The 26,692-nt window shown below is 41.4% G+C and overlaps 2 protein-coding genes across 4 annotated transcripts in view; one reads left to right on the top strand and one right to left on the bottom strand.

Moving 5' to 3' along the window:
* GTF3C1 (general transcription factor IIIC subunit 1) overlaps positions 1 to 23,619 on the bottom strand; it is a 42,813-nt gene extending 19,194 nt beyond the window's left edge. Inside the window, exons 1-20 of one of the 2 annotated variants that reach the window (XM_075436517.1) lie at positions 23,399 to 23,619; positions 22,308 to 22,517; positions 21,919 to 22,095; positions 20,660 to 20,803; positions 19,987 to 20,083; positions 19,378 to 19,501; positions 15,263 to 15,421; positions 14,501 to 14,616; positions 12,619 to 12,946; positions 10,640 to 10,848; positions 9,759 to 9,898; positions 7,866 to 8,019; positions 6,773 to 6,876; positions 6,346 to 6,530; positions 5,696 to 5,971; positions 5,413 to 5,558; positions 4,898 to 4,995; positions 3,193 to 3,289; positions 2,248 to 2,425; positions 1,082 to 1,217 (exon numbers count right to left, since the gene is read on the bottom strand). In XM_075436517.1, coding sequence (XP_075292632.1) covers positions 1,082 to 1,217; positions 2,248 to 2,425; positions 3,193 to 3,289; positions 4,898 to 4,995; positions 5,413 to 5,558; positions 5,696 to 5,971; positions 6,346 to 6,530; positions 6,773 to 6,876; positions 7,866 to 8,019; positions 9,759 to 9,898; positions 10,640 to 10,848; positions 12,619 to 12,946; positions 14,501 to 14,616; positions 15,263 to 15,421; positions 19,378 to 19,501; positions 19,987 to 20,083; positions 20,660 to 20,803; positions 21,919 to 22,095; positions 22,308 to 22,517; positions 23,399 to 23,619 — 3,299 coding nt within the window. The remainder of the gene's footprint in view (positions 1 to 1,081; positions 1,218 to 2,247; positions 2,426 to 3,192; positions 3,290 to 4,897; positions 4,996 to 5,412; positions 5,559 to 5,695; positions 5,972 to 6,345; positions 6,531 to 6,772; positions 6,877 to 7,865; positions 8,020 to 9,758; positions 9,899 to 10,639; positions 10,849 to 12,618; positions 12,947 to 14,500; positions 14,617 to 15,262; positions 15,422 to 19,377; positions 19,502 to 19,986; positions 20,084 to 20,659; positions 20,804 to 21,918; positions 22,096 to 22,307; positions 22,518 to 23,398) is intronic. The other variant, XM_075436518.1, reaches the window with a different exon arrangement.
* Positions 23,620 to 23,697: 78 nt separating this feature from the next.
* Positions 23,698 to 26,692, top strand: part of KATNIP (katanin interacting protein) — a 59,560-nt gene continuing 56,565 nt past the window's right edge. For both annotated transcript variants that reach the window (XM_075436290.1, XM_075436289.1), the window contains exons 1-3: positions 23,698 to 23,923; positions 24,528 to 24,604; positions 26,481 to 26,650. In XM_075436290.1, the coding sequence (XP_075292405.1) occupies positions 23,762 to 23,923; positions 24,528 to 24,604; positions 26,481 to 26,650 (409 nt within the window). In that variant the 5' untranslated portion in view covers positions 23,698 to 23,761. The remainder of the gene's footprint in view (positions 23,924 to 24,527; positions 24,605 to 26,480; positions 26,651 to 26,692) is intronic.

The following is a 26,692-nucleotide window of genomic DNA, read 5'->3' as shown; positions in this document are numbered from 1 at the left end:
ACAATCCAGTAACAACACCAAAGAGTATTTTTGAAATCCTGTTTCGCCTTATGAAAGACTTTTTTGAAAGCTACCAGGAAAAATATTATTTCAGTAAAGCTTTCAATAAAAAACTCTTCCATGATAACATCACACCATCAATTAAATCCAAAAACTGTTCTTGACCTTAAAGATGTTGCGGTCATCTCCGGCCTAACTGCAGGACAACACCAGATCTCCAATTTAAAAGGTGTCTAATGGAAACCATATGCAAAAGCTGACAAGTGGAACTGAACAGAATTTTTTTCTATCAGCAAGGATCAGTGGAATTTGGTTCCCTCAACTCCATTAATTTAAGATAACTTGTTATATTTACCTGCAACGCTCAACTAACTGAAAATACTTTTAAACAGACTGTTTATTAAAACAATAGAATACTGATAAAACTAACCCACAGTGCAGAACGCTCATTATACGAAGTATAACTGGCATTCTGCATGGCTGTCACAGGTTATAAGTATACAATCCTCTGAAGTATTCTGGTTGTGATTAGGCAGAAGATTAAGTGCTCCAGAGATCACTTCCAGATTTCACCAGTGTACACCAATACTATTTTAGAGATGAATCTGTAAACAATGTGCAGCAAAGTGCAACACAGGAGAGAATTCAGAATGTGACACCAGGGAGCTACTGTAGCTACAGAGTACTTCAGATACCACGATACAAAGCACAGGAACAGAGAATCTTTAAATTTTTCCCTTGCATTAACTGTACTTAAGAAGCACTCCTTCCCTCTCAACTGCTTTCCCCAAGACTCTTGCAACACACATTTGTATGACTTTGGAAGGAAAGCCAAATCTGGTTTTCCCATTCCTCTAGCATGAAAACTTGCTTGGGAGACAAGTTACTTGTAAACATGATACATAACTACAAGTTTTTTTAAACAGAGAGCCTCTGAATTATAAAAAAACCCCACCCTCACAACACCCAACAGAAATGGTGGAGTCTTAACTGCATTTTCTGTTGAGTAACATTCTCAGACCAGAACAGTTCTTTTTGCCCACTCTATTCAAATAGTAAAATAAGGATGAAGATGACATACGTGGTGTATTCCAACATTGCACACTTCCGTTCCAGATTGTGTTTATTCACTGCTGACTCTTGTTCCATTTCTACATCTAGTGCAGTCTCCTCTCCTTGAAGATTACTTTTCTTTGAACGAGGACAGCGGACAACTCCTAGACATACAAATGGTTTTGACCATCAGCACAAGAAGCAAGACTTCCACTCCTTTTCAGTCCACACTGCTATGGCAAACTACTGCTCCCAAACAGTACTAACACTTTTACCACTTCTCCAGAAAACATGCTACCTTCTTACAGAGGCTAATGGTGTTCCAGTCAATTTCCAGCAGACGGCACTAACTTATCCAAAATGGTATTCAGGGCAGAAGTAATGTGAGGCTGATATCCTTTATGACGAAAAAAATGCAGCAGTTCACTGATATTCTAGGCATGAATCACAGCCTTTCAGATACTCAAACATGGCAACAGTCCTCAAGAAAGGCGGTGGTAGGTTGTGACTGCTAAAACACAGTGTGAACATTCTTCATGTCTGACACCTTCATGTTGCAGATATGTTTATGGTATAGCAGAGGAGTCAGGTGATGATTTTATAGAGTAACAGAACTCACAGGTAGAAAAAAAAGCCCTCACACAATTTCTAGCTTAATGATGTATTTTTTTTAGATGTGTACTTCTTGTAGCTGTAAGTCCTATTTAAAAATGTAAAGGAACCAACCATGAAAATAAACTCCAGAAAACTGGGGTGCATGAACTCCTTTCATTTCCACTTCTCATCTAACTCAGTCTACTTATTAGAAGTTTTAGCAACATGTTTCTAAGGAAAAGGGGCCTCTGCCGTAGCTGGCGGAGAGCTATGGCCAAAATATACTAGTAACTATTTTCAAAAAGGCTTTTCCGTAGCTGGATTAGAATCTTTCAGGGCTATTATCAAATATGATACTTCTAACAGGACAGCAATGTTTTTCCTTTACCACCGCTCTCAAAATTTCAAGTGCATGTCAACTTCATAGAATTACATGGACAGAACTTATAGCTTTTCTTGATAGACAAGGTGATCAGCCAAGAGAACAAAACACCGGAAATGACAAAACAGAGCCTCCCACAAGTTTTAGGAAAGGAGGAGGAATTGTGGTATGAACAGAATAAACAGTAAAGGTGATAAAAACGTACAGTTATATCATACCCAATGGTGTGTTAAGGCAGACACACTGCAAATCAAACCAGAAGTTCTCCACATCCTGCATGGTATTCAGAACATATAAACGTCTCTCGAACGGACGACTGCTACGAGCCAGGTTATAGTGGGGGTCACAGATAGTGGTATCAACAATCACAGCATTTCTCTTCATATACACAAAGACCTGTCAAACACAGTATGTTTCAGGTGGGTAGGTAAAAGTCATTGAAATTGTCTAATTTACAGGACACACAACTTAATGTAGCTTAGGACTCCTTAGCATTGTCTCAGTCTTTGCTGTTCTGAGCCAGTACTCTGATAGAAGACACACCCATCCCCACCCTATTGCACCGTATTCCTTTGCCAGCAATCCAGAAATTTCGTGTCTAAATTTAGAACAGTTTCTTTTTCCCCTTTTGCACAGGATATTCTGAGTTTCCACAGAGAGTGACTATGTCCTACAAGCTCTCATTCAGGATTTGAACAGATATGTTTTGGGGCCTAATTATCTTTCTCATCCTCATAAAGTATATGCTGGGACTGCTTTCTCCTTTGCATGTGCTTTCTATTTATAAAAAGATGTGTACGAATATCATTATTTTACTCTGATCAGTGACTTTATTCTGTGTCAGACGTCCAGTGCCTAACACCTTGATGGAACGAAATGTGGCACGCTCATTTTTCATAAAGTGCTGCCAGCCTGGAACCTCCCAGATCATTATTGTGTGCAGCGTTCAGCATTCTACATTTCAGTAGTGTCTTTCCAGAGAAACAAGCAAAAGTTATCTGCACAACTTGCAATATGTCCCTTAGATCTGAAGGTTTGCATACACGTCTGAAACATCAGTATTTTACTTAACTATTTAAAGGTAATTACAAACCCCAAGTCTGGCATTTATTTCACTGGACAAAAAACATGAAGAAGAATAGCTAAATGTTTAAAAAAATTACCTGGTCTTTGTCTTGAAATTTCTCTGTTGGGCCAAACTGTATCAGTCCCATATAACATAATCTTTGAAGGTTTTCTACCACTGAAAAGATGTACCTCCTGCAGCAATATTAAGAGTATTACAATTAGCACTCATGAAAACAGTAAAAATGATACCAGAAAACGTGCCATTTTCATGCAGCAACCTGAAATTTCAGGAAACCACTGCTTTTTTGAAATACTGAGTTTTAGAATTTCTGAAGTGCTATTTTTGTTTGCATTGTCAGCCTATGGAAAACATATAGTATCCCAAAACTCCAAATTTCCTTTCCTCAAATCACAAACACAGTATTTTAGCCAAATACTAACTAAAATTTTGCTAGCAAAGAACAAAATTAGCCAGAAATACAATACGTAAAAATGAGTTACACAAGGTCAGAACACCAGCAGCTCTGCAGACAATTTCATGTTACGAAAAGCAGACATAAGTAAGCAAACATGACCGCTAAGTATGGGCAGATTAAGCCTTCACATGTGTACACTCAAAGAACAGGGCAACGGTCCTTGTAGTTAAGGTTGTTTAGAATTACTGCTCCAAGAAACTGCTTTCAGTTGCTTATCGCTTTTTTTTAGAGCAAAAAGTGCAACATTTCCCATGCTGTATATCTACTTGTATGGCAAAATTCTGGAAGTTTCACGAAATTCGTTCACAAGATCTAGTTTCTGAGAGCGAGTTTGTCAAAAATTCTGCTTTGCCCACATTTAACTCGTTAAGATCCATGCAGTTACACAGGAATTGTATTTTGGCAGGAGTTTTCTCTGCGGCTCAGAAAGATCATTTGACAAGCCTAGAAATACTGAAGCAAATTCGGCCGAGTTAGAAGTTGTAGTGAATGCCGGGGGGTAAAGAAACAACTTGGTTGTATGTCGTAGTGTTTTGCATAAACCTGTCACATGGAGCCTGCAGATTTCAGAAAATACCATAGAACCAGTTTCCTTGTTACAAGGATTTAGCAAGTAACAGGTCAGGAATTGCAAACCTGAGCCGACCACGAGTCTTGACAGCTCTTATTGTCTATCTAGCCCTATCCACTCACCAATGAAACGCCTGCAGGTTTGCAAAATGTTGTATAAGCCTCCAACCGTCCAAATCCATGCCATCAGCAATGACTTTCTGAGGAAACTAAGATGGTGCTGTTGTTTCCACATATTCAAATCACTTTCCTTTAATGTTGCTTTCCCTCCCTATCTCCAGTCCAATCTCAATTTATAAACCTCCTAGATGAGGAATGGCAAACAATGGCAGACATGCCGCTGACAGCATAAGTGGCAATGGAACGGTATGTACGAGAAGCAGGAACTGGGAAACGTGGCATCTTCTGAAAGATTTATGAAGGACAGCAACGTTTAGACTCTACTAAATTCTGAATTTAGCAGCAGTCAGGAGTGTGTTTTATACAGAAGTAACATCCTGCTGATGAGTTACGAAGGACAAAACCTCCCAGCTCTCAAACACTGCCTGACAGCATGCATGAATATTGCTTATTAGCTTCTTACTACCTTCTATTTGAGAGAGAAAAATACAGTTTGGCTCACCATCCTTAAGAGATTGATGATCCTTGCCTTAAATAACAAAGTTCTCTTTGACAGGAACAGGAAATAACTGAGAAAAAAGTCAACCACTGTTGTTTCCTCCCTAGAGCCATTTACTTTGACTCATCTGCTTACCTTTTGTAGAGGAGCTGCTGTCGGACTGACCTTGGAAGACACCTGATCAGAGTGTGCTTTTTTAGTGGATCGTTTAAAAAATCTTCCAGGCCATCCACCTAGAATTATTTTAGAAGTTAATCAAAATACAAAATACAACTATCCTTTAATGTATCAAACTTTGCAACCAGAACTGTCTACTGAAATATTTTCTAAGCAAATGCTACTGCTTTTGTAAAATGACTAAACATCATTCTTGTTAATCAATGAGACAGAATATTCAATGAGATTATAAAAAGCTCTTTGCAAAGTATTAGCTTAAGAATTTGTGGTATTACAGGGCTATACATTTTTTTCCAGTGTAGCTGCAAAAGCAACTAACTTTTCAGTAAAAGACTATGAAGAACTAAAGTGTCTACTCTCTGACGGCTAGTTTTGTTAAAATAGACTAAGAGGATATTTGTTACTGCTAATAGGTACAGTTGATATCATCAGACTTCAAAGTAGAACAAATGTGAAACAAAAAAGCACCGTACCTTGTAGCTGACTTGTACTATCTGAACAAAGAGCGAGAGAGGCAAGCAGAGAAGAACGTCACTAACAAGAGCCCATCCAAATCCAAACTCTCGGTGAACTGGGAGAGGAGGGACATAGCGCATCCACGACGCATCATCCATGTACACTAGGAACAAGAAGACTGGCTTAGATTCAGACAGGACAAACCGAATGGTTATGTTAACAGTTCTACTGTGAGTGTGCAAGCAGAACACATTTGGCAGTTCATAGTCTGGAGTAAACTCAGGATGTGCCCTTTCTTACCTATTTGATTAGACAACTCTACTTCAGTCTCCTGGGCAGAGGTTTCAGGGTTCACCACAGTTGTCATAATTTCTAAGGTCCCATCTGGTTGCGCTTCAAGTACACTTGCATTCACATCCAGCCCTTGTTTGTTGCCTTTTTTCTCACCATCACTACCTCCTTTTGGCTGTGTTCCATTTAAAGGGTGTCCATAAATTAAGTACCAGAGAAACATGTGGACCATTCTTAAACGGGGCATTTTGGGAAGAAAGCCAAGAGAACGCCCAAGTCCTGGAACTGGGAGGGAAGATTAAGACACAAACAGAAATAAAATGAGAAATAGAACAGGAGAAATAGCTACCTTTGCAAAAATGATGCGAGGAAAACTGGAAGGAAAGGTGGGCAGTTGAAAGTAAATCTAAGTTACAAATATTAAGTTACAAGTAGTAAAAAAGTAGCAGTGAATACAAATACTCTGGTTTCAATTGTAAAAAAAATAAGTGGATAAGAAAACATTGGATAGTGAGATTGCTTGAACGTAAACCAAAAATTTGTCTTCTACAAAAGAAGAAAATAAATCACTTGTATCTTGGGAGAGCCCAACATCTGAAAGTGATTATTACTAATAAATGGAAAGTGAAAAATGACAGAACAGGCAGAGACAGCTGTACCTGTAACAGGGTGATAGTTTTTTAGCTGTGTTATGCCCATCTTTTCATCAGTTTTTCTTGCCCGACTATTGCCATCAGCTTTACATGAGCTTTCTTGCGTTTCTCCTGAATCAGGAACTGCTTCTTGCCCCAGGTTTTCTTCCTCAGCACAGTCCTGGGATGTTGGTGTCTGGGGAACTTTAACCCTGTATTCAAACCACATAGCACTTTGGTAAAAACTAAGCAGAGTTCAATCTCTCCTCTTTCCTGACTTCAGGAGATATTCAGCCAACAACTTGTTTCATCTTTGTCCTTCCATTTCTCTATTGCTAAAGAAGAGATTTTTCTTTTCTTTTGCTTACTTTGTGCTTATTTCCTCTGCATACTTTTGCATGTCCTAGATAAGCCAAGCTCCCCCCTAGCCATCCAAACCGCCGTGACAACTTGCCTGTTTGCTGTGCTTGAATTGGAGATTCGGAATCGCACCTGCTCAATGGCACTTTTTACAAGGGGATCATTAGGACTCACTGAAGGATGCACAACAAACTCTACCTGTTCAGAGCAGCAGAAAACAAACAAAAGGTATTTATGGAGATATTGGCTCTTAATTGGCTGCATAAACTATCAGAGATTAACAGACAGTGAATTAACAGGAGCCACAATGGATGAATCCTATGAAGGTTTAGTAATTCATAGAATATGAACACTTTTGGACCAAAACTCCCATTGCTAGTTTGTATTAAGCAAGAGGCCAGACCATACGGTCTCTGTACCAATAAACAGTTACTGTAATTTCTACAAACCTCAGTTTTTTCAGTTTTTAAGATCTGAAATATTTGGGGAACAAACACCTCAACTTGTAAATATTAGGCTGAAAGGGATAAAAGAAAAGCCATACCTCATAAAACCAGACTTATGAGTATTGTTGCTGAAAGCACACACACAATTCAATTAGTAAGATTTCGTATATGCTCTACAGTAATTGTGCAGCAGGTGATTTTCAGTAGATTCTCTCTCTGCTTATTGAATGCTTCACACTAGACTTGTAGAACGACAAATCTGTTTTACAACTACAGACATTTCCCTTCCATAAACCTCAATAACAGTGGATTTTTGTTTTTAAAAAAATAGATCACGTTCTATAAATTTCAACTCAGAATCTACCTTAGGATTTCTCATATACTCTTGGCTTTCAAGAGGCCATTAAATAGAATCGCGTTGCAGCCTGACAGCGCACGGAGAGAACCATGAATTGCATAACTGATAAGCAGCAGAACCTCTCAGAAGGGATATTCAGAGACTTTGATCTCTGGACTGTTCCTTGGTCTCACCATTATCTGCAGCACAATAATTGACAGCACTAATGTGGTTTTCACAGTAGCTTAGTTTGGGACATGTGGCTTCTGGGCAGCTCGAATGTGGGTTCCTCTACAAAAAGTGGAGTCATCCATATATTTCAGTAAATTAAAGGCCCAAAACATTTCAACAAATCTGAAGGTTATGAGAAACGCTGTTTCTGCTGCTGAGGTTTCTGCAGTCACCTTTTTACTAATCCCATCTTGAATGACTATAGTACGATAGAGTCTGAGGAGTCCTTCCTGCGCAAGCTTCTGTACCAGTCGTATGATGGACTTCTTGCAGCATTTAGTGGAGACACCTTCTTGCTTCTCTTGATCCATGACCATTTTCTGAAGCCTAAAAGATGCAAAAAATACCTTGCACATTAAGCTCAGCAATGACCCAAACTGCCTAAGCAGTTTGTTAGAGGATGTGGAGTGAATGGCTATCTCCCTACTTCTAGCAATTACTGCTCACTTTTCACTTTTGCTGCAGATAACCGGTAACTGAGCTTTGAATTTCAGCTTCACTTCCTTTGTAGTCAAGCTTATCCTTTTAACGTGAAGACTGCTGTTCTGGTGACAGCATACTCTCCATGCCAGATTTCTCTGTGTATGGCCATAGTGCAATTACAAATCCAGCCTCCCTAAGGTCAGGAAAACCTACAGTTTTTTTTTAAGTGGTGATTAAGCACATGCAGTTTATATTTGCACTTGTGAGCTCAGTTCAGCTTGGGTCAGAAAGAGTTTACTTAGTGGCATTCAGAGCTCAGAAACTACACGTGCATTCACCACACAGATACACGCATCCCATCACTTGAAGCCAGCTCTCTTCTTCCCTTGCAGCAGTCTGCAGGAGTGCGCTGATGCCCTACTCTCCTAAAGCCTGTTTTCATGCACTTTTTCATGAATGCCTCAGGCCCTACTTCTGACTCTTTCGATCCTGGAGAGTCAATTCTGAAAAAGATATGGAAGGGTATTAAGGGAATGAGGCAGTAAGTGAATGTACACATGGACTTCAATTTTTTCAAAAGACTACCGTGTCCTGGTAACTAACAAAATTGGAGTGACAATGCCAGCAAATCTCCTTGGCATAGACCAGGGGGGGGCAGAACTTTCACCGGTGCTGAGGGAACCTGTGAGCTATGTGTTGGCAGCACTGAAGGGGACAGCAGAGGCCTGAAATATCTTCTGAGCCTGCACTTAGATGTAAACTAGATCAACCAGTGAGGAAGCTGGCACCAGAAGACAAGGCTATTTTACAACACTCTGCAACTGAACTAGGTGACAGGAAGTTTCACAATTCTCAGACCAGAGGAGAATAAGGCCACGATTTCTTACTGAATACCTACAGCAGAAAACCCTGTGTGTATTGACATGCCAGGATCTTGTGCTGACACGGAAGATGGATGGGGCAATACTATTTGTGACAACAGAGTCCTGCCAGTTTGGAAGCCAGGGCTCCAGGAGACCTCCATTTTTCTTTAGAGGTGAATCTTCAAAGGCTGAGACATTGTAACATTCAGGGAAAGATCTTTAGTCCAGACAAGGCCTGTCAGGAGAAGACATTAACTGTACCACATAAAACTGCAAAGAAAAGCAAACTTTGAGGACCCTGCTAGAATCCTAGTGACCAGTGATGACTGAATGACGTGAAGATGTGAGTCTCTACAGTCAATGACAGAATATAACATGAACAATTTTTGAAACCATGCAGAAATAAAACTTATGCTGATGAAAGAATCCTCAAGCAATATGTGCTATATCTTACTATGCAGCCCCAAGCACTGGCATACTGTCAATGAAGAAAAAAGTTCTCTAATCTCTATTTATGGGACATACACTGTATAAAAATTCACTTGTGTAATAATCTGCAGGGAACTATTAATGCTTCTAAACAGCTGACTAATTTTTAAGATTCAGTGTAACTGCAACCCCATACACCTTCTGTATGTCATCCTCTCCAACATTATAGCATATAGTGCCATCAGGGACAAGAAAAGCCACCAAGGGAATAAGCACACAGCATTGCTAAAGCAGTGCTTCTACTACCAAAATGCACCAGGCCCCTGGTAGACTGTTTTCAGGCAGACTCACGTGAACAAGCTTTCAATTAGCCGGAGGTTTCTGACAGCTTCCACAATGAGATTTCGGCGCTTCAGCAGCCTGTACGTTTCATGAGATCTCTCCACTGCTGTAGCTTTGGAACGTTTTTCCTTCTTCTGGCCACACATCTTCTAGTGCACAGTATGGAAAAAATAGAAATTTTACATGTACTATTCAATGTCTTCAGCCTAACGTTAGTTCCTCACACAGTAGCATCTGAGGAATTCGGAGCTTCGATGTATTTATTTGTAACAAGCTAGTCAGATGGGGATTATCTTTTATCTCCCCTTCACAGGCAGGGAACCAAGGCAGAAACTAAGATTTCTGTGCAATTAGATGCAGAGATTTATGCACTTTCTCTGCCCATCACACATTCTAAGCCATAAGGACTTTAGAGTTTCGGCCTAGAAAGCTGCCTTAACATCATGCTGAGTCCAAGCCAACATAGCCTGTCTCTCAGAAAGGCTTCTTGTCCCAGGCTCCGTCCTGCAGCAGTGAGGCTTCACAACTTTCATGCTGAAGCCCATTTGTTCCTCCTGATTTAGAGCAGACAGAGTAGATGATATGCAGCACTTCTGTGCATAGACAGATATTAAGTGATAACACGTATTAAGTCAACACAGGGAATCTGGAGAGCACCAGGGAACTAATACAGAACTGTATTTTGGACATCTACCTTCCTGTCTCCTGGAATAATTTTCACTTATAACTACAATGCAGCCAAAACATGCATGTACTTTGAAATTAAATTTAAAAAACCAAAATAATCCCATAAATTAATAAAAAAACTATAGCTTGAAGTCTCGCTGTGAAAGTACATAGCTTAGCTCAGACAGCTGTACCAATAAGAAAACCTTAAGACGTGATCTTACCTTAGGGTCTTCGAGTCTAACCTCCACCACAGGCACATCCCCATCTTCATCGGTGGAATGAGCACAGGTGGAAAGACTGGACTCTTGCTTTAGAGTTTCCAAAGTAGAACTCTCCCCTGAAAGGTTGTCTGGGAGCTCATCAGGCACTTCAAGAATTTGAGAGGAAGGCAGCTTCTTCCCCTGAGACTTCACAGCTGTTGGCTTTGAGCCTGGTTTCAGAGCAAAGAGCCTTGTAATTGTTCTGCTCTCACAGCTTCCTGTAAATGTTCAGTTTCTCTCTCTATAGAAGGCCTTCCCCCATCCACCCAGGTAAATGTACTTAACAGCATCTGCTACATTTTTCACATATTCTTCTACCCAGCTGGAAGCAGTGGTTTGATCACGAATGACTGCTTTCAGCCTCCAAAATCAAAGCTAAAAAAAAAAAAAGTGAACTCCCTGCCATGAAATAATTCACTCCATGCAGAAGCCTGTTCATAGGCAGACTTAGAAGACCATGAAGGGCCAGATTAGCTTATCCAGAAACCGCTGTCTGAAGAAAGGAGAGTTTCTGTCACACAGATTCTCAAATTCTGCCAGAAACCTGACTTTTCTGACTCAAAGCAGAATGAGAACAAGGATTTAGTATTACTCCAAAGATAATCTGCACAAAAAAGGAGATCTGTTCTCCTCTCTTCACTTGGAGTTTATCAGAGAACTTGCAGGAACATTCAGATAGTTAAAATAAAAAAATAACCCGACCTATGTTCTTTGAAATGTCCCCAGAAGGCTATTAGCTTTCACATTAAGATTTTCCAAGTAACTAAAGAGAAAGATGAAGCAATTAGCTTCAAGAGACACAACATTTTTGTTACAATATGCTTAGGTGAATAAGGCTGTGGGTTCAGTCATCCCAAACCTACTGCTGCCTGACAGTAGTTAGTTACACCATCTTATCTGGTCTCAGACGAGAAGTCAGTATTACTCTATGTAAACTCATCCCACTCAAAGGTTTGAATCAGTACATGAACAAATATATTTTACACAGACTCTAAGGCTCAATACCAGACATTTCCAACTGAAAAAACCACTGCTAAAAGGGGAAGAATTTTTATACATTTCAATTAAAAAAACGTGAACTGGCTGGTCTGTCAGCTCCTGTGCTATTTCCCATACCTTAGGTGACATTTACAGATCCAATGGAATGAAATGGTGCGTTTTAATGAGAGGCACAGCCCGCCTATTTCCTTAGTGAGGAAGAAATGAAATATTTCAAGAAATACAAAGTGTGTTCAAATCCCTTCTGAAGTCTTCTAGGACTTTAAAAGCTAAAGCTCTACCAAAATGGTGCGCTCTGATGGGCACAGCCTGAGCTGTAAGATATTTTGAAAAAAGAAGTCCATGACAGATACCTTGCCAGTTCATCATAGAATATCTAAGGCAGATATGGAATTTAGCCAAGGATGCTGTTTGTCTCAGCAGCTTACGCCACCCTGACTGCTAGCTACCAAGGGCTCCCCATTATGCTCGTTTTTAGCCACACAGTCCTGCCTCCTTCCCTGCAACGGTCTGGGAATTTGTCTGACTCTGCAGAACCATTTCAGCTCTTCAAGCCACCAGAAAAATAACTGAATATCCAAGTAGCAAGGTGTGTGAGCCCAGTTCATCTGCACGGGGAAAAGGGGAGAAATGCCACAGGGGTAAGGAGAAGCAGATTATCTTCTCAGTGATTAGTGACACACTAGTGATTAGCACACAGACACCTGAGCACACTTCAGCTCTGAGAATCTCCAGAGATTACCACATTTACAGTATTCCAACACATAACAATTTTTGAGGGAAGAGAACATCAAAAAAGCATGGAAATAATCAAATAATGTAAAAATAAATATATGACCAAAAACTTTAATGGAAGCTAACAGCATATTATTTTTTTCTTTAATAAAAGGATCCATAAGAAAAATGTAGGGTGCTCTCCACATTTCAAAATCATGATCTACCTTTAGCTGGTGTTGGCTGACGGGTATTATCATCTTGGAAACTTAATTTCAACAGAGAACCAGAGTTGGCCTTTCGACCTTTTTTTCTCTTCTTGCCATCTTTCCCTTCCTCTTCATTGTCAGACTCTGAGACCAAAGTATCATCTTCTCCAGGAGACACATCTTCCACAGGCGGGGAATCTTCTGGCACTAGAGCCAAAGTAACTGTAGCTAACTGCTCGCTCCTAGCCTTCTCTCTCTCAAACTGACGGTTTAAATCACTCTCCTCTGCAAAAGTGTACGAGATGTACTTTGTTGTCCTTTGCCGACCTTCATCCTCCATAAAACCCTAAGGAAATAATGGAACGTTATTTCACCACCTTATTTCTCCATTCTTGCAGACTGTTCTCCAACATCAACAGTGGGAAAATTTTTTAACTGTTCTTCCCTCACATCAAAAGACACCATGTTATTCTCCTTTTTTTCTAAATAACAAAAATGTTGACTAACCTTAATATATAGAAATCAAAAGACATACCATGCTTGAAAAATAAATAAATCTGCATTACCTGCATGCTGGAATGAAATGCCTACAGTACGTGGGATGTAGAAAAGTCTAAGGGAGAACAAACTGTATGTATTCAGACTGAAAACCAATTTTTTTCAGAAAAAAATTTCTGTGAAATAGCTGCAATACAGAAGTTACCAGAATGAATCAGACTTAAGCGGAACTGCTGTTGCCCTGGCCACCACAACAGGTGCTTTCATGTATCCAGAAACTCCAACACTTAGCTAGGAAGATTTCATCTTCCCAGCTCAGTTACTAAAAAGTATGTTTAGATATTCCAATGGTTTATATAGTTTGTTTGCTTTTAATTCTACAGAACTTTTTACCAGATGACAAGATCTCAGTAACAAATTCTCTGCTGAGGGAAGATGGCAATTATCCTGCCTTTGTGAAAAGGGGCAGGTGGGTGCATCAGAGAAATGACAGCTGAATTTGTTCGTTTTGTTGAAAAGAAAAAATTGAAATATCTGGAAATAAGGAGTTTAATCACCATAACCTCTAAAAAAGCAACTGTTTTCTTCCACAGTTTACTGGTATTTTCGAAAGACAGGTAGATGAATGATTTTAAACGTACAGAGCCTCTCCGACAAGATCCTTCAGTAGAGGATCTTGCAAAATAGAAGTTGTCTTATAGTCAAACATTAAGCAAAATGGCTATTTTGAGTTGAGAGACGTTATGTTCATCTCCATAAAGGACCAGCCGCCAGGTCACTTGGGTTACCACTGATTACAGTGAATGACCTAGGTAACTTGCTGAGGCCAGGTGAAGCAGGGTTGAGGGCAGTTTCTCTGCCTCGTCTCTTTTTGGAATGCAGACCTACATCTCGGTGCTGAGAACATTTCTCTGGAATACTGTGGTGTCCAGCAGAACCCCACCAGCTCGTGTGGATCACCAGAATGTGCGCTTGATACAGACAGAAAATAGGGGGCTATGTGTATTTTTCCCCCTGACCTTTATTACTTAAGCACCCAGTCACAAACCAGCGTAGAATACTTGTACGTCCGGGTCAACAAATTATTAAATGTCAAGGCAGCTAACCAGGGAACAACAAAGAAAAGGTATGCTAGAAGAGCAGATATGTTACATTCCAACAGCTAGGCCTAGTCCTCAGATTACAGTAGGTTAAAATCTTAATACTTTTTGAACATTTGTCTTCTATACCTTTTCCTCAACTGAAGTCATATTCTTTTCAATCTTACCATGACTCTTTCACTGTCAAGTCTCAAATCACTGCTGGTTCTATTGTCTGAGGTTAACAATGTTCTATTACCACAGTAACCACAACTGTACCTCCAGTTTCAATAAGTATCTAAATTAACTTATTTTAACCTTACCTTGACAACTTTGTACCTCTCCAGAAGACGACAGAGCATCCTTGCTTCTAGCTTCCCCACGTTCATAGCCAAGCGAATTTCTGCCTGAGAAATACCTTTGGTTCCCCTACTTTCAACTGTTTCAGAAAGGAAAGCCAGAAAATACCTCAGGAAAATAATCTGACTGAATTATATACACATATATTTTATATACATTCATATTTGCTCTGAATAACTGTATATGCCAGAATATAAAATTTGACATTCCCCACTAATAACTAAAGACATTTTCACAGACATATACAATATACAGTCAACTGCTGTCATGAAACACAATTTTACACGAAGCAGTGCCCCAGTAGAATGAGGTTTGAAGGCGACAGCCTCAGACTAGAAGTAGGGGTGAATTTTTCCCCTGACAGCGTTCTGCAGTTAGATATTAATTTCCCCATTGTGACAGGAAAAGAGCTAGAAGAAGAAACACTGTTTTCTTCATCACTTTTTTTCATCACCACCACAACATCCTGTTTCTCCCATGCTGTTTTATTTGGGTGGTATTGAATAGCTGATAAGCTTCCAGGGAGGGCTAACAGGTGGCAGCACCTATAGCTCCAGTCTAATCTGAACATAAAGCTCATCTTTCCCATGAAAGACCGACACTTTCCAATACATAAAAAGCAATCAGAACTTAAAAACCCCCACAACATATACCTTTCGTTTATACATATGAGGAGTAAGAAGGCAATAGTAAAAATCTTTAGCATGTCTTACTACATCACCTACTTAGCTCATAAGCCTGGGTGAGCATATCCCTTTCGCAAACAATATCCACAGGCTGCACAGCTTTTGTGATGATCTCTTCATCATCATCATCATGATAATCTTCCATTTTCTTACGAAATTCCTTTAGTAATTTAAGGCAACGGACCATGACATCAGTTCCTGTGAACATGAATGTTAGTAACAACTCTTAACAAAATGCAGGGGCTGTGCGCTTGTTTAAACCATTTTATGTCTTTCAGCAGCATGAAGCAGTCGTACTGCAATGGGGACCAAACGAACAAAGATGACTGTTTACTTCTAGCAAAGGTTTGCAACAACTTTTCCCTATATATGAATCTGTCAAAATACTGACTAGCTGATGTTTGAGGTGCCCCAAATCTTCATGTCTGTGTCAACCTTAGGACTGCCCAATACAAAGATTTATGAGCTGAATGGAAAATACTGCAATAACAGGAGAAACTTCAACAGCACAAATAAATCCATGAAAGGATTAAGTGCTGGTCCACTGTATTAGATCTTCAGAACACATACCTGACTGTGAGATCACTCACTGGGTATAAAACCCTTCTTTTTTTTCTACAGACCCAAAGCATTTTTCATTTTCTATAAATGAAAGTCACATCATGAAGGAAAACTGTACATTTGAAGATACAGAACTCGTACAATACCCTACACGGCTGCAAACTTGTTCCTTAACACAGGATGGCCTTTCCTTAGCAAGTGATCAAAGTGGATACCAGTTGGTGGGCCCTATCAAGTGCTGCTGCAGGTTCCCAATATTTAAAAATCCCAGGACCTAAAAGCACTGTCAGTTTATCATATGTCCTAGCACCATCTTCATACTTGTACGCATGCATGTTAGAGGAAGCATCCACCAAGCAACCAGTATCCTGAAGAAAACGATCAAGTAGAAGAGTCCTGCCCCATCCAGTAAGCTCTTGCAGCATAACTAAAATGTACAGCTATGTTGCACAGTCCCAACAGCACTTTGAGGAGAGGTGATTCCGCAACACAGGATGCAAGTTATATTATGGAAGCTTTACGTGCAACCATGTATCAGCAGCTGAGCTTCTAGGTTTCTTGTCCAAAGTCCTCACCTATACTCTGCACCTAGGGAATGGCTACGTTTGTTAACACATATAGTGCACTATAATTATAAGCAATGGAAACGGAGACACAAAATCTAAGGTTGTTGTATACTAGGACAGAACACACTGCTGCCCATCAGCCACAAGAATCTCATACACGATTGAATTCCACATCTTAACATGTTGCTGTGCACTGGCTGTGCTGTAGTAACTCTGCACCTACTTTACACTTCTGGGATCTCACAGAAGAGTGGGGACAGATGACTTCATGAGAGCTGTAGTGATCCTGCTCCCTGCTGTAAGGATAACCTACTACCACCACTATCATCTAGCTCCTGCTGAACAATTTAAGAGACCGGTGGTAAGCTAACACTAGCTTGCTGTGCACTGCCAGCTTTTCAAGTTGCAGTGATTCAGCAGCTACTGCAGAAGTAGCCAATGCGTCCTGCAGCAGTGGGTGGGAACATCTACAGCCATCTCTACTCCTCTGGTACAGCCCTGCTGGGAAAAACGCCTGGTGAAATCTTTAGCTGAAGCCCTTAAGGTTTCAGCTGATTAATTTTATCAAGTGTATATATATGATCAGTTACTGAGCCTAGCTGACATCAAGTTAATCCACAGTAACTTAACCACGTGACTGAGCTCCAGGCCAGACGATTCCATTATTTTTCCCCAGTCTGAATCCTTTCCCTGCCAGTATCCTAAGATACTGCTTAGGATAGCGATTAAGTGCTGACATTTTGGTAGGGCTGCAGGCACTGTTATCACATCCTCTGTATTTCTACAGCCCATTAATTTTCACTTGAAGCAGCTTTTGGGGGCAAAAAACCCCACAAACCCCACCCATTTCCTCTTACTGTAGCTCCTGCTGCCCAATAACGTGCTTCCCATAGCAGATGCTCTGGCTTCATCCTCAGTGTGTCCCACATATTTCTAACTGCTTTCCTGTATAACTCTAGAGATTAAACGATCTTGATCTCGGATGAAAATCAGCTATTATTAATTCATCCTCATTTAATACTTAGTGTTTTTTAAGGCATTTCTGTGGATTTTCAGCTTTTACGTCCGTAAGATGGAACTACCATTCAAGAAAGATTCACTAGGTGATGCTTTTCATAACAAACTTCCATAGTAAACACAGTTGCCATTGTGCCGATCTCCGATAAAACATGAAATATCTACTGCCTTGTGGGTTGCCATCAAGTTTATAAATGGACTTGTATTTTCTTGTCTTCTATGTAAATACTTTAATTGGAAGTTGGATGTTTTTATTACTGATTATAAACTCTGTCTCTTAGGAACACTATCTAGTGTTTTGGGTTTTATTTGCAAATGTCTTCTGCTCATTAGATCATGTCTGCAACTTAAGTCAGTATGAGGAGGTATAAACAAATATAACCTGGGGCAATACTACTCAAAGACAGCGTAAGAGAGAATCCAGGTCTCTGTCAATGACATTGCTAAACAGTGTGACTAAAGGTATCCCTGTCACACGAGCCACTGTATGCTGAGACACGTCCTCAAACCGGAAAGACATTAACTATGTACAACACGTATTTTGCAAAAATTTGATGATAATTTTTGCCATGTATTTTATTGTATACTGATATATATGAGAATATTTTTGAGGATGTCCACTGCTTTCTTGAAACTGTGAACTTAAATGAATTGTTCCATGTAAAACTCCCTCTGCTGTTCCTATGGGAAGGAGGTGGACCTGTATATTTCATGACAAGTGAACTCATTCAATCACTCCCTTATCTATTCAGTACAACGTGGGAGATTTCCCTCTGAACCACGCTAGATGCTGTATCTACTTTTGGCCGTTGCTTCTTTTTGTTCATAAAACAATTTCCCTACAGAGAGATTTCCTTCCCCTGGACTTAGAAGATTTGAACGAATTTGTTGTCTTATCAGGGACCTCAATCCAACTCCATGTCACTGGCATTCACTTTTGTCTTCCTGAAGTTCTCAGGTTTTCTTAGCTCTTTCACTTCTTCCTTTATGAACGCTCCTATTCACAAAGACTATATAATTTGCTGTATTTACTTCATATCAGATTTAGGTTTTTTAATTTTTACAACAACAGTTCACTACATCTCTGAAAAAACACTCTATTCATATTTTAGAACTATTTTCTTTTTAACCCCTGCAAATCTGCCTCTTATGATTTCCTCTGATTAAAGATTTGGTTTAGATTTCTTAAAGCAATTCATTAATTTCATTGGTGACACTATCCTTCCTCATACTTTCGATTATTACTTCTCACAGTTTTTTCCCCCACGCAAGTTTGATCTGCATGTTCTTCCGAGTGCGCCTGAGTTGCTTTCTTTTGTTCCCTTTCTTCATGCAGTTCTGCCTTTCCTTGCCTTTCCACTACATGTTTGGAAGTTCTCAGCAGTTCCTGCAAACCTATTAACTTTGAATTCAAAGCTGGTTATGCATGAAACTATCCCTCAGTAGATGACGGCTTTTTTGAACAGTAGTTGTTGGCAATCTTTCTTTCTTAAAGAATTCCAAGGTACTTCTGTATAAGCTTACTTACATCTTATGGTATGAAACTTTCCAGAGAAAGTTTGCATTCTCATGACTTTCAGCAGAAGTTGTAACTAAAATGGTCTGTTGCTCTAGCTTATTTTGTAATGGTATTTTTTGGTTTATATAACTTTTTATGTATTTTCGTCAAGTTTATGGACTTGTCATTCAACTTTAACCTGAAAGGTCAGCAGACTGCTCTTTGTCTCTACCCTCTGTACTGGCTTCAGCAGTCTTATTAGGAGTCACAATCCACTGAAACAGCTTACACTGGTATACAACAAATTTGCCTGCATCCATTTCCTAAAAACCTGGAACAAAAGCTTAATTCAAGCGGGCTGCAGTGTTCTCACTCTATTAACACATTTCTCCACATAATTGCATAGATAGATTTTCACTTACACGTCTAAAAATTTAAAATTTGAAGCTTATAGATAAAAAAAGCATCAATGTAATTACACAAAAAGAAAGCAAAAATATGGTTTTAGTTACCTTTCTTTGTCTTGTAGGGTCCTCCACTGGGGTGTACATCTTGTAACGGGACAGATATTACCTTGGCTAAGCCAGCATTGATCATATATTGATAGAGACGTTTGAAAGTTCTCTCGCAAAGACCCTGATGCAAAGAGAAACGGCAAAAGTCATTGTAGCCCAAAAGTCTCACTTGCAGCTGATTAGTATCAAAGACATTCATGTTGCCTGTTCTTACACAGTATTTTGGGGTAAGATATCAAAGAAGGATCTTAAAAGCCTGCTAGTGCAGACAACAGGCAGAGCATGAATTGCTTCTGGAGCGTGTTCTATCCCTCCAACTCTACCGTCCAAACAAGCAGCAGCAACCAGCAGCAGCACTGTGTAAGCAAGAATTGCATGATGATATCCATCGACAAAACTTTTCTGAAACTGTGGATCGAACAGAACTCCTTCCTTATGACAAACAGCAAGAGTAACTTGATTTAGTGGGTTTTTAAGATCCTTCTTTTGACATCTTACCCCAAAATATTGTGCAAATTTCAAAAATGGACAGTATGAATTACTGCCTTTGATACTAATCATCTAGATTCCATGTGAGTGAGAATCTGAGAGAGTAATGAATCTCACCAGTTCCTCCCTCAAGCTTCCTAATGTTTCCATCTGGTTTGAACGAGCACATAGCATACTTGAGAGTTTCTCCATCAGAATGTCATATTTGCTCCTCCTAACCAAGAAAAGAAAATTATTTTAGATGTAAGCATGCACATAACTTCATAAACATGAGTGGTACCTTTACAAAATGTCAGTCACTAGAGAAAGTATGCTGAAGTGTTCTCAGAGTGGTTTAGGAATTACAGTTTTCTTTTCCTTCTGTGAATAGCACATGAGAGAATTTGTCACTAAGAGGAGACCCCAACCGAGGGAACGGTGACTAAGCCCAGGCTGTTACTTCATTGGCAATCCACAGAAGCACAAGTTCTAATCACAAATGAGATAGGAAAACAAAAAATCTAATGTGTTGGAAGCGAGAACACTCAAAATTAACAGACTGACTAGTGCTATAGTAAGAAGAGTTGGGCTCACGCAGGCAGGTGATAGGCACTAGAATACCCTGTTGCTTATAGCTACAACACAAGTTCGTTTTAAACTGTCCAGCATTCAGAAGAGGAGTTAGTAAAGAAATTGCAAAAAGTCAGTACTAAGAAACTTTGACGGTTCTGTGACAACAGAGCAAACTTTCATCATAGTACAAGGTTACAGTCTACCCAGGAGTTCTTCAAAACATCTGAGTGGCACACACCTATCAACATGAAAGCGAGTCAGAAGTAGAAGAATTGAGTGTTGCTGTGCTCCACTTGGTAGTCTTATGACATGGGACTGCATTGTTATGAGACCATTTCTGTCCAATACTCTTCGGTGATAATGCATTTTTCCAGCATCCACTCTGAAAAAAAAAAAAAAGAAAAAATATGGCAAGATACTATAGGCATTGGAACTTCTGTAAACAAATTCTAACTATCCAGTATCCCACCACGCCTCACCTAAATTACCTGTGGTCGTAGTGACATACATTATATTAATTTTCAAAGTGACAATCTCAAAATTAGGAAGTGCCAAAATTAAAATAATATATGAAATTGATTTTCATAGTTAATCCAATTAAACAGAAATACCTCTGATCTTAACTTACAATCTTTATGCACAATCAGCGTGTTATGACATGGTTTGATGAGACAGCTGAACCAGTATTATATCCCCCTGCCCTCTTTCTCCCTCCTCCCTTTCTAACTCCTACTACCATACACTCCCTGCCCTCCTTGTGATGGCTCTGGTATTTATCTCACTACTCCTTGGCAAGCTGACTCAGGCCACTGCAGATTTCCCTCCCACCCCCATCATCTTAGTTGCCTGAAAGGGCTGCTTGGGTGGCAAAAAACAAGGCTGGTGTGATTTGCAAGCCACACGTGCTTCATCTCCCAGAAACAGTGAATCCTCAACAGCAATACTAATATCCTCCAGCACAAAACCAGTGTTCACCCCAAGGCTGTGCGATGCTCCTCCACCAACAAAATCACAGTCTAGGTTAGAAGCCGGTAACGCAGGCTTCCATTCTGGTCAAGTAGAGAAAGATGGTACACAGGGCAAATGCTGGGGACAAAAGGTGGGCATCCAAGAATCTCTTCAGAACTTGGGCAGGAACACATGCTTACTCAGCAGTTTAGAAAAGGAAATGAGAATCACCCTTCCATCCCAAATCTGAAGAAAAACCTGATTTAGAGAAAGCAACAACTTCCACAAATTAGAAGCCTGCATACTGACCCCGTAGACAATCTCTGGTTCCATGAGCAAACATCAGGAAGCGTAACAAACCCAAGGAAGAGACCAATACAATTCTAGCAACACAGGCTCCAAGAACCAAGTGCTCCTGGTAGTAAGGATGAGGAACTACCAGTACAGACAGGACTTTAAATCAATATACAGGAACACTTGGACAGAACTTTGTAACCAGTGGAAACTTATCAGCTTCAATTTAATTCATACAGCAAGATACAAACTTACTTGAAAGCCCCGCTGTGAAGGTCCCTCTGAAGCTCTCCTTGCCACCTAGCACGACCCAAACGCTCCAATATGCAGTAGGAGAAGTCAGGGAGCTTTAAGTCAGGGTCCCCCTCCCAGCCTATCAAAGCTCTGTAACGCTGGTCTTGGGAAGCAACAATGACTAGTTGCTCTCCCCATCTGAGAAACAGACGGGAAAGTAGTAAAATATTATTAGTTCCACAAAAACCAGACAGATCAATCACTTTCTCCCCACACATAAAAGCCAGCTGATCAATCACTTTCTCCCCACCAACACCATTCTTGGTATCATCTGCATAAACCGAGTGAGGACTAAATTTTAAGACTTCAGTTAAAACTCCTTTAATGCCAGATATAAGGATTTCACTCACTTTTCAACAGCTTCTACGTAAGTATAACACGGCTGCAAATCCTTCATCCTTATTTCATCAGTGATATCTATTCTCTCTTTAAAATACTGGCAGGAACCTTGTATGCCATCTTTATTATCCAAAACCATGTGGACAGGATAAATATCGTCTGAAGGGAGAGGATCTCTTTTGGTTTCCAGTATTCCTGTCTCAAGGTCTATTTCTTCGTATCTGAAATAAAAGCAGAGAGCCAACATTTAACCAAGCAAGGGGGGTTTGGAACCGAAATACAAGATCGTCACAAACAATACCAATACCTCTACCGAGTATCTTGAAAAAATGAAACTGGGTTGAAACCTCGAAACTGGAAGAACACGAAGAGCAGAGCCGTGCTCCTCGAGTGTGACCCAACCCTCTTGGCATGCAGAGTACAGGAGGCAAGAGGAGGGGAATACTTTACTTGATCTTCAAAAACAGAAGGATGTTGAAGCAGTGGGAACAAAACGAACGCGTATAAGTGCTAGTTTACAGACAAGCAAAACAGCAGGGCACAAACTGAAGCAGAGGCAGTTCCAGCTGAACATGAGGAAGAACTTCTTCCCTCTGAGGGTGACAGAGCCCTGGAACAGGCTGCCCAGGGAGGCTGTGGAGTCTCCTTGTCTGGAGATATTCAAGACCCACCTGGGCAAGGTCCTGTGCAGCCTGCTCTGGGTGACCCTGCTTCGGCAGGGGGTTAGGCTGGGTGACCCACAGAGGTCCCTGCCAACCCCGACCATTCCGTGATTCTGTGAACAGGTGCATCCCCCCCGAGGAACCGGGACGCCCAAACTCTGCTCGCACATGAGGAGGGAAACCCACACAGGACTCCCACATGGCTCTCGAAACGACAGACCAGAACCTCGCCCCGCCTCGGCGCCGCCAGGCAGCCGCCTCGCTGCTCTGCCAGCGCAGCCGGAACAGCTCCAGAGGCCGGGGAGGGGCGGCTGCGGGGCCGGGCCTGGGGTGTCCCCGCTGAGGAACCAGGACCCCCCCGTGCTGAGGAAGGAGTCGTGTCCCGCCCCGGGCAGCTGCGGGCAGGGAAGCATGGGGCGGGGCGGGCGCGGCCCCCTCACCGGTCGTGCAGGCGGAGCGGCGGGCGCGCGCGCGGCAGCAGGTAGAAGCGCAGGCCGGGCTGGGCGCTGAGCGCGGCCCACAGCAGCTGCCGCGTGGCGGGCTCCAGCGGCAGCGGGAAGGGCGGCGCGCGCGCGCCCAGGCGGTGCCACAGCGCGCCCGGCGTGATCCCGTCCAGCCCCTCCAGGGCCACCTCGTCCAGCAGCGCCCACAGCGCCTCCATCGTCCCGCTGCCACCGCCCGGCGCGCCGGAAGTGGCGTCACCGCCCCGACGGTAACCAAGGAAACGCGCAAACAGGGCCGCGGCCCGGGCCCGGCGCGGCCTGCTCTCGGCGCGATGTCCCTGGCCGGGGCTCTGCTCCCGGATGCCTCCTGAGCCCGCTGTCTGCCGGCGCTGCGGAGGCGAAGCGCGGGAGGGGCGGCCCCGCTCTGTCGCTGGGGAGAGCGGTCGGCGCAGCCCCGGCGCGGCGTTACCTCAGCGAGGGCGCGGGAAGGGGCAGTGTTGTAGCAGAGATACTCTGCAGTCGGTGAGAGACAACACAGGGGGTTTCTTCTCTTGGTGCAGAACTAAATGAAGTGTTTTGGTGGCAAGCTTAAACTTCTGAGCGTACGAGAGGGCACTCTGCCACAGCTTGCAGCAGCAGCTCTGGGATGCATGGTGGGAATTGCTGGAAAAGTTTGTGTTTCCTGAGAGGCAAGCAAGGTAGAATGTTTAATTAAATGCTTGAAATGTATCCAGCCTCTGCAGTAAATAACTTCTAGAATTAACTGGCCTCCTGAGTGGTACCCATTCAGGGGTATCATCCTGCAGCTGGGCTTTGGGCATGGCCCTTTCAGTTTATGCCATGGAACTGACTTGCTTGCCAGTCCCTGGATTATAAACTCATTATAGTATATGCCTTCCATTTTTAGTATTTTAGGCTCTTCAGTAGATTGTGAAGGGTTCTGAAAAATAAGTACAACAAGTATCGTTTCCTCTGTTCTTCAGGAACTTTATTTACTACACTGACAGTTTTACGCTTGCTGAGTGAGGAACCGTTTTCAGTTAATAGCATTCTTGTCTATTGGGGGTGCAAAACCAGTAATACTCTGTAGTAATACGTCAGTGTGACATTTATATTCTCATTTCAGCTTTATGTTAAGGACATGTTGACTGACTTTGATGAAAAACATGATGAATATTTAATATCCCTTCAGCAGAGAAACCGGTAAGACACAAAATCGTTACCACCATTAAGTATGTAGTATCTGCTGTGTACTAACATGGTATCTAATATCAGCAGTTGTGAATATTAGTTTAAAAACTTGGTTTTTAAACTTGTGATGCAAAGCCTGACTTGCCATGTCTTAAAACATGCAGGCGATTCTCTTTTCTTCTCTTTGCTAAGTATGTCAAAGGTCATATTTCTAGACGAGATCACAATATTTCTTCTTTAAAATAGAGATAAATTTATTAATGAAGTAGTTACTGTTTCCCTAGCTTACAGGGAAGATTTTTGTTTATAGTGCAAGAAGTTCTAGCGTCAGAAGTAATTGGCAGCTCACACAGTGTGAGGATGTTGTTATGAGGCGAGGTTTTTATGGTGTCAGAAATACAGAAAATGGCATGCAAAAGTTGCTGAAGTTAAATGTGCAAAGTCAGGTTCTGCCAAGGTGGGAGATAAGGACACCTAGGTTCCTTTTGCAAACTTTAGTATCTTTCAGGCATGTTTAAAACATTTCTTTTAATCTTTGTTCATATGGACCTGCCTGTCATTGTACCCTAAACAGATGATTTTCATAGGTTAATTCAGAAGGGTCTACAGAACTTTCTTGATGGATTCCCCCCTTCACCACAAGCCATTTTTACTCAAATTGTATAACAAACTGAATGGTTTGGTGAAAAGACCTAAAAAACCTACAAAAGTCACAGCTGTGTTAGAAAAGCTTGGTTTTGTGAACACAGGTTTCTTTTGTATATAATCTCCTAAAGCAGCTTTGGAAAAGGATAAAAACAAATTATTTCATGATTGAAGCAACTTTCATCCTTATTATCAGAGCTCTAATTCTTAATTTTGGTGGAAACAAATGCCACCGAATTACAACATGACAAGCAGGTGGCAACTGTTCCTTTCAGAAGAGACACTCTGGATGCATTCGAGTGTTGTGAACGTCACCGGCAGTTTTGGGTAGCAGGGGTGGCAGAGTAGGCCAGGTACTGCCCTGGACCAGTCACAGATGGTTCCTGCTGAATCCAAAACTGACAGAAACAGCCCATTGTGCCCCAAAACATCACCAGTCAGAGCAGGCTGGGTGGATTTAAGAGTGGTGGCTGTGGGGGGCGGGGTGCTTCTGCGGAGGCATGCTGCCTAGAGGAGTGCTGGGGACATGGCTAGGGACACACTCTTGGAAGAGGGTGACTCGCGCTGGAGCAGATGCGCCCCTGGGGCACTTTGGCCTGTGGTTTGACCCACCCTGGAGTCAGAGGGAAACCAGGAAGCAGCATGCAGGGGCAGGTGGAAATTGTCACCCACATGGTCCCAACCTCCTGGCCGTTGTGGCACCTCACGGAAGGAATTAGCATGGACTGAGTATAACCCATGGCGAAAGGAGGGAAGGGGAGACTTGGAAGAGGGGGGTAGGTGTTTCACTGAAACTGAGCCTGGGGAAGGGCGTTTTTTTAATATTATGTTAACCAGACTTTAATTTTCTGGTATTTTTGACTGCACTATTTCCCAGTCAAGTTTCAAAACACAGTCTCTTTTTTTTCTTGAAAAGAGCTCAACCATTTTTAAGCTTTTTGAAATTCTAATTAAAACTCAAGGAGAAAGGTTAAATATACTAAATACCAAATGGAAAAAATAATGTGAAATGAGAAATAATATGGAAGAAATCTCAGAAGGGAAAGTCTTGGTCAAACTGCGTACTCATACAAGCATTACAGAACAGGGACAGGTCCTGGAAGCTGTATTCTGAAATTGTTATTTGGACTATGAACATATTTTTCAGATTTGTGACATTGTGTGTGACATTTTGTATTTATTGCCGATCTGACCATCTGCGTGTGCCCTGCGTAAGGATGAATTATGATCCTTTCTACTTCAGGCTACTGGGACGTTTAAAAAGAAAGGATGCAATACAAATCAAACTGGAGCAGTTAGAACAAGGATTTTCTCTGTATCTGAATGGAGCTAATTCAGAGCTGAGAAATCACCACAGAAAAACCGACTCACGTGGCTACCTCAAAAATGAGACAAAGACCACCAGGACAAACAGTGAGTTACATGAGAGTTTTACAGATATTGCAGTCTAGAGCT

This window comes from Opisthocomus hoazin, chromosome 15 (assembly GCF_030867145.1).
Source record: "Opisthocomus hoazin isolate bOpiHoa1 chromosome 15, bOpiHoa1.hap1, whole genome shotgun sequence".
NCBI classification, from domain to species: domain Eukaryota; kingdom Metazoa; phylum Chordata; class Aves; order Opisthocomiformes; family Opisthocomidae; genus Opisthocomus; species Opisthocomus hoazin.
The sequence above is the reverse complement of the archived record's forward strand: the minus strand, read 5'-3'. Positions and strand labels throughout refer to the sequence as shown.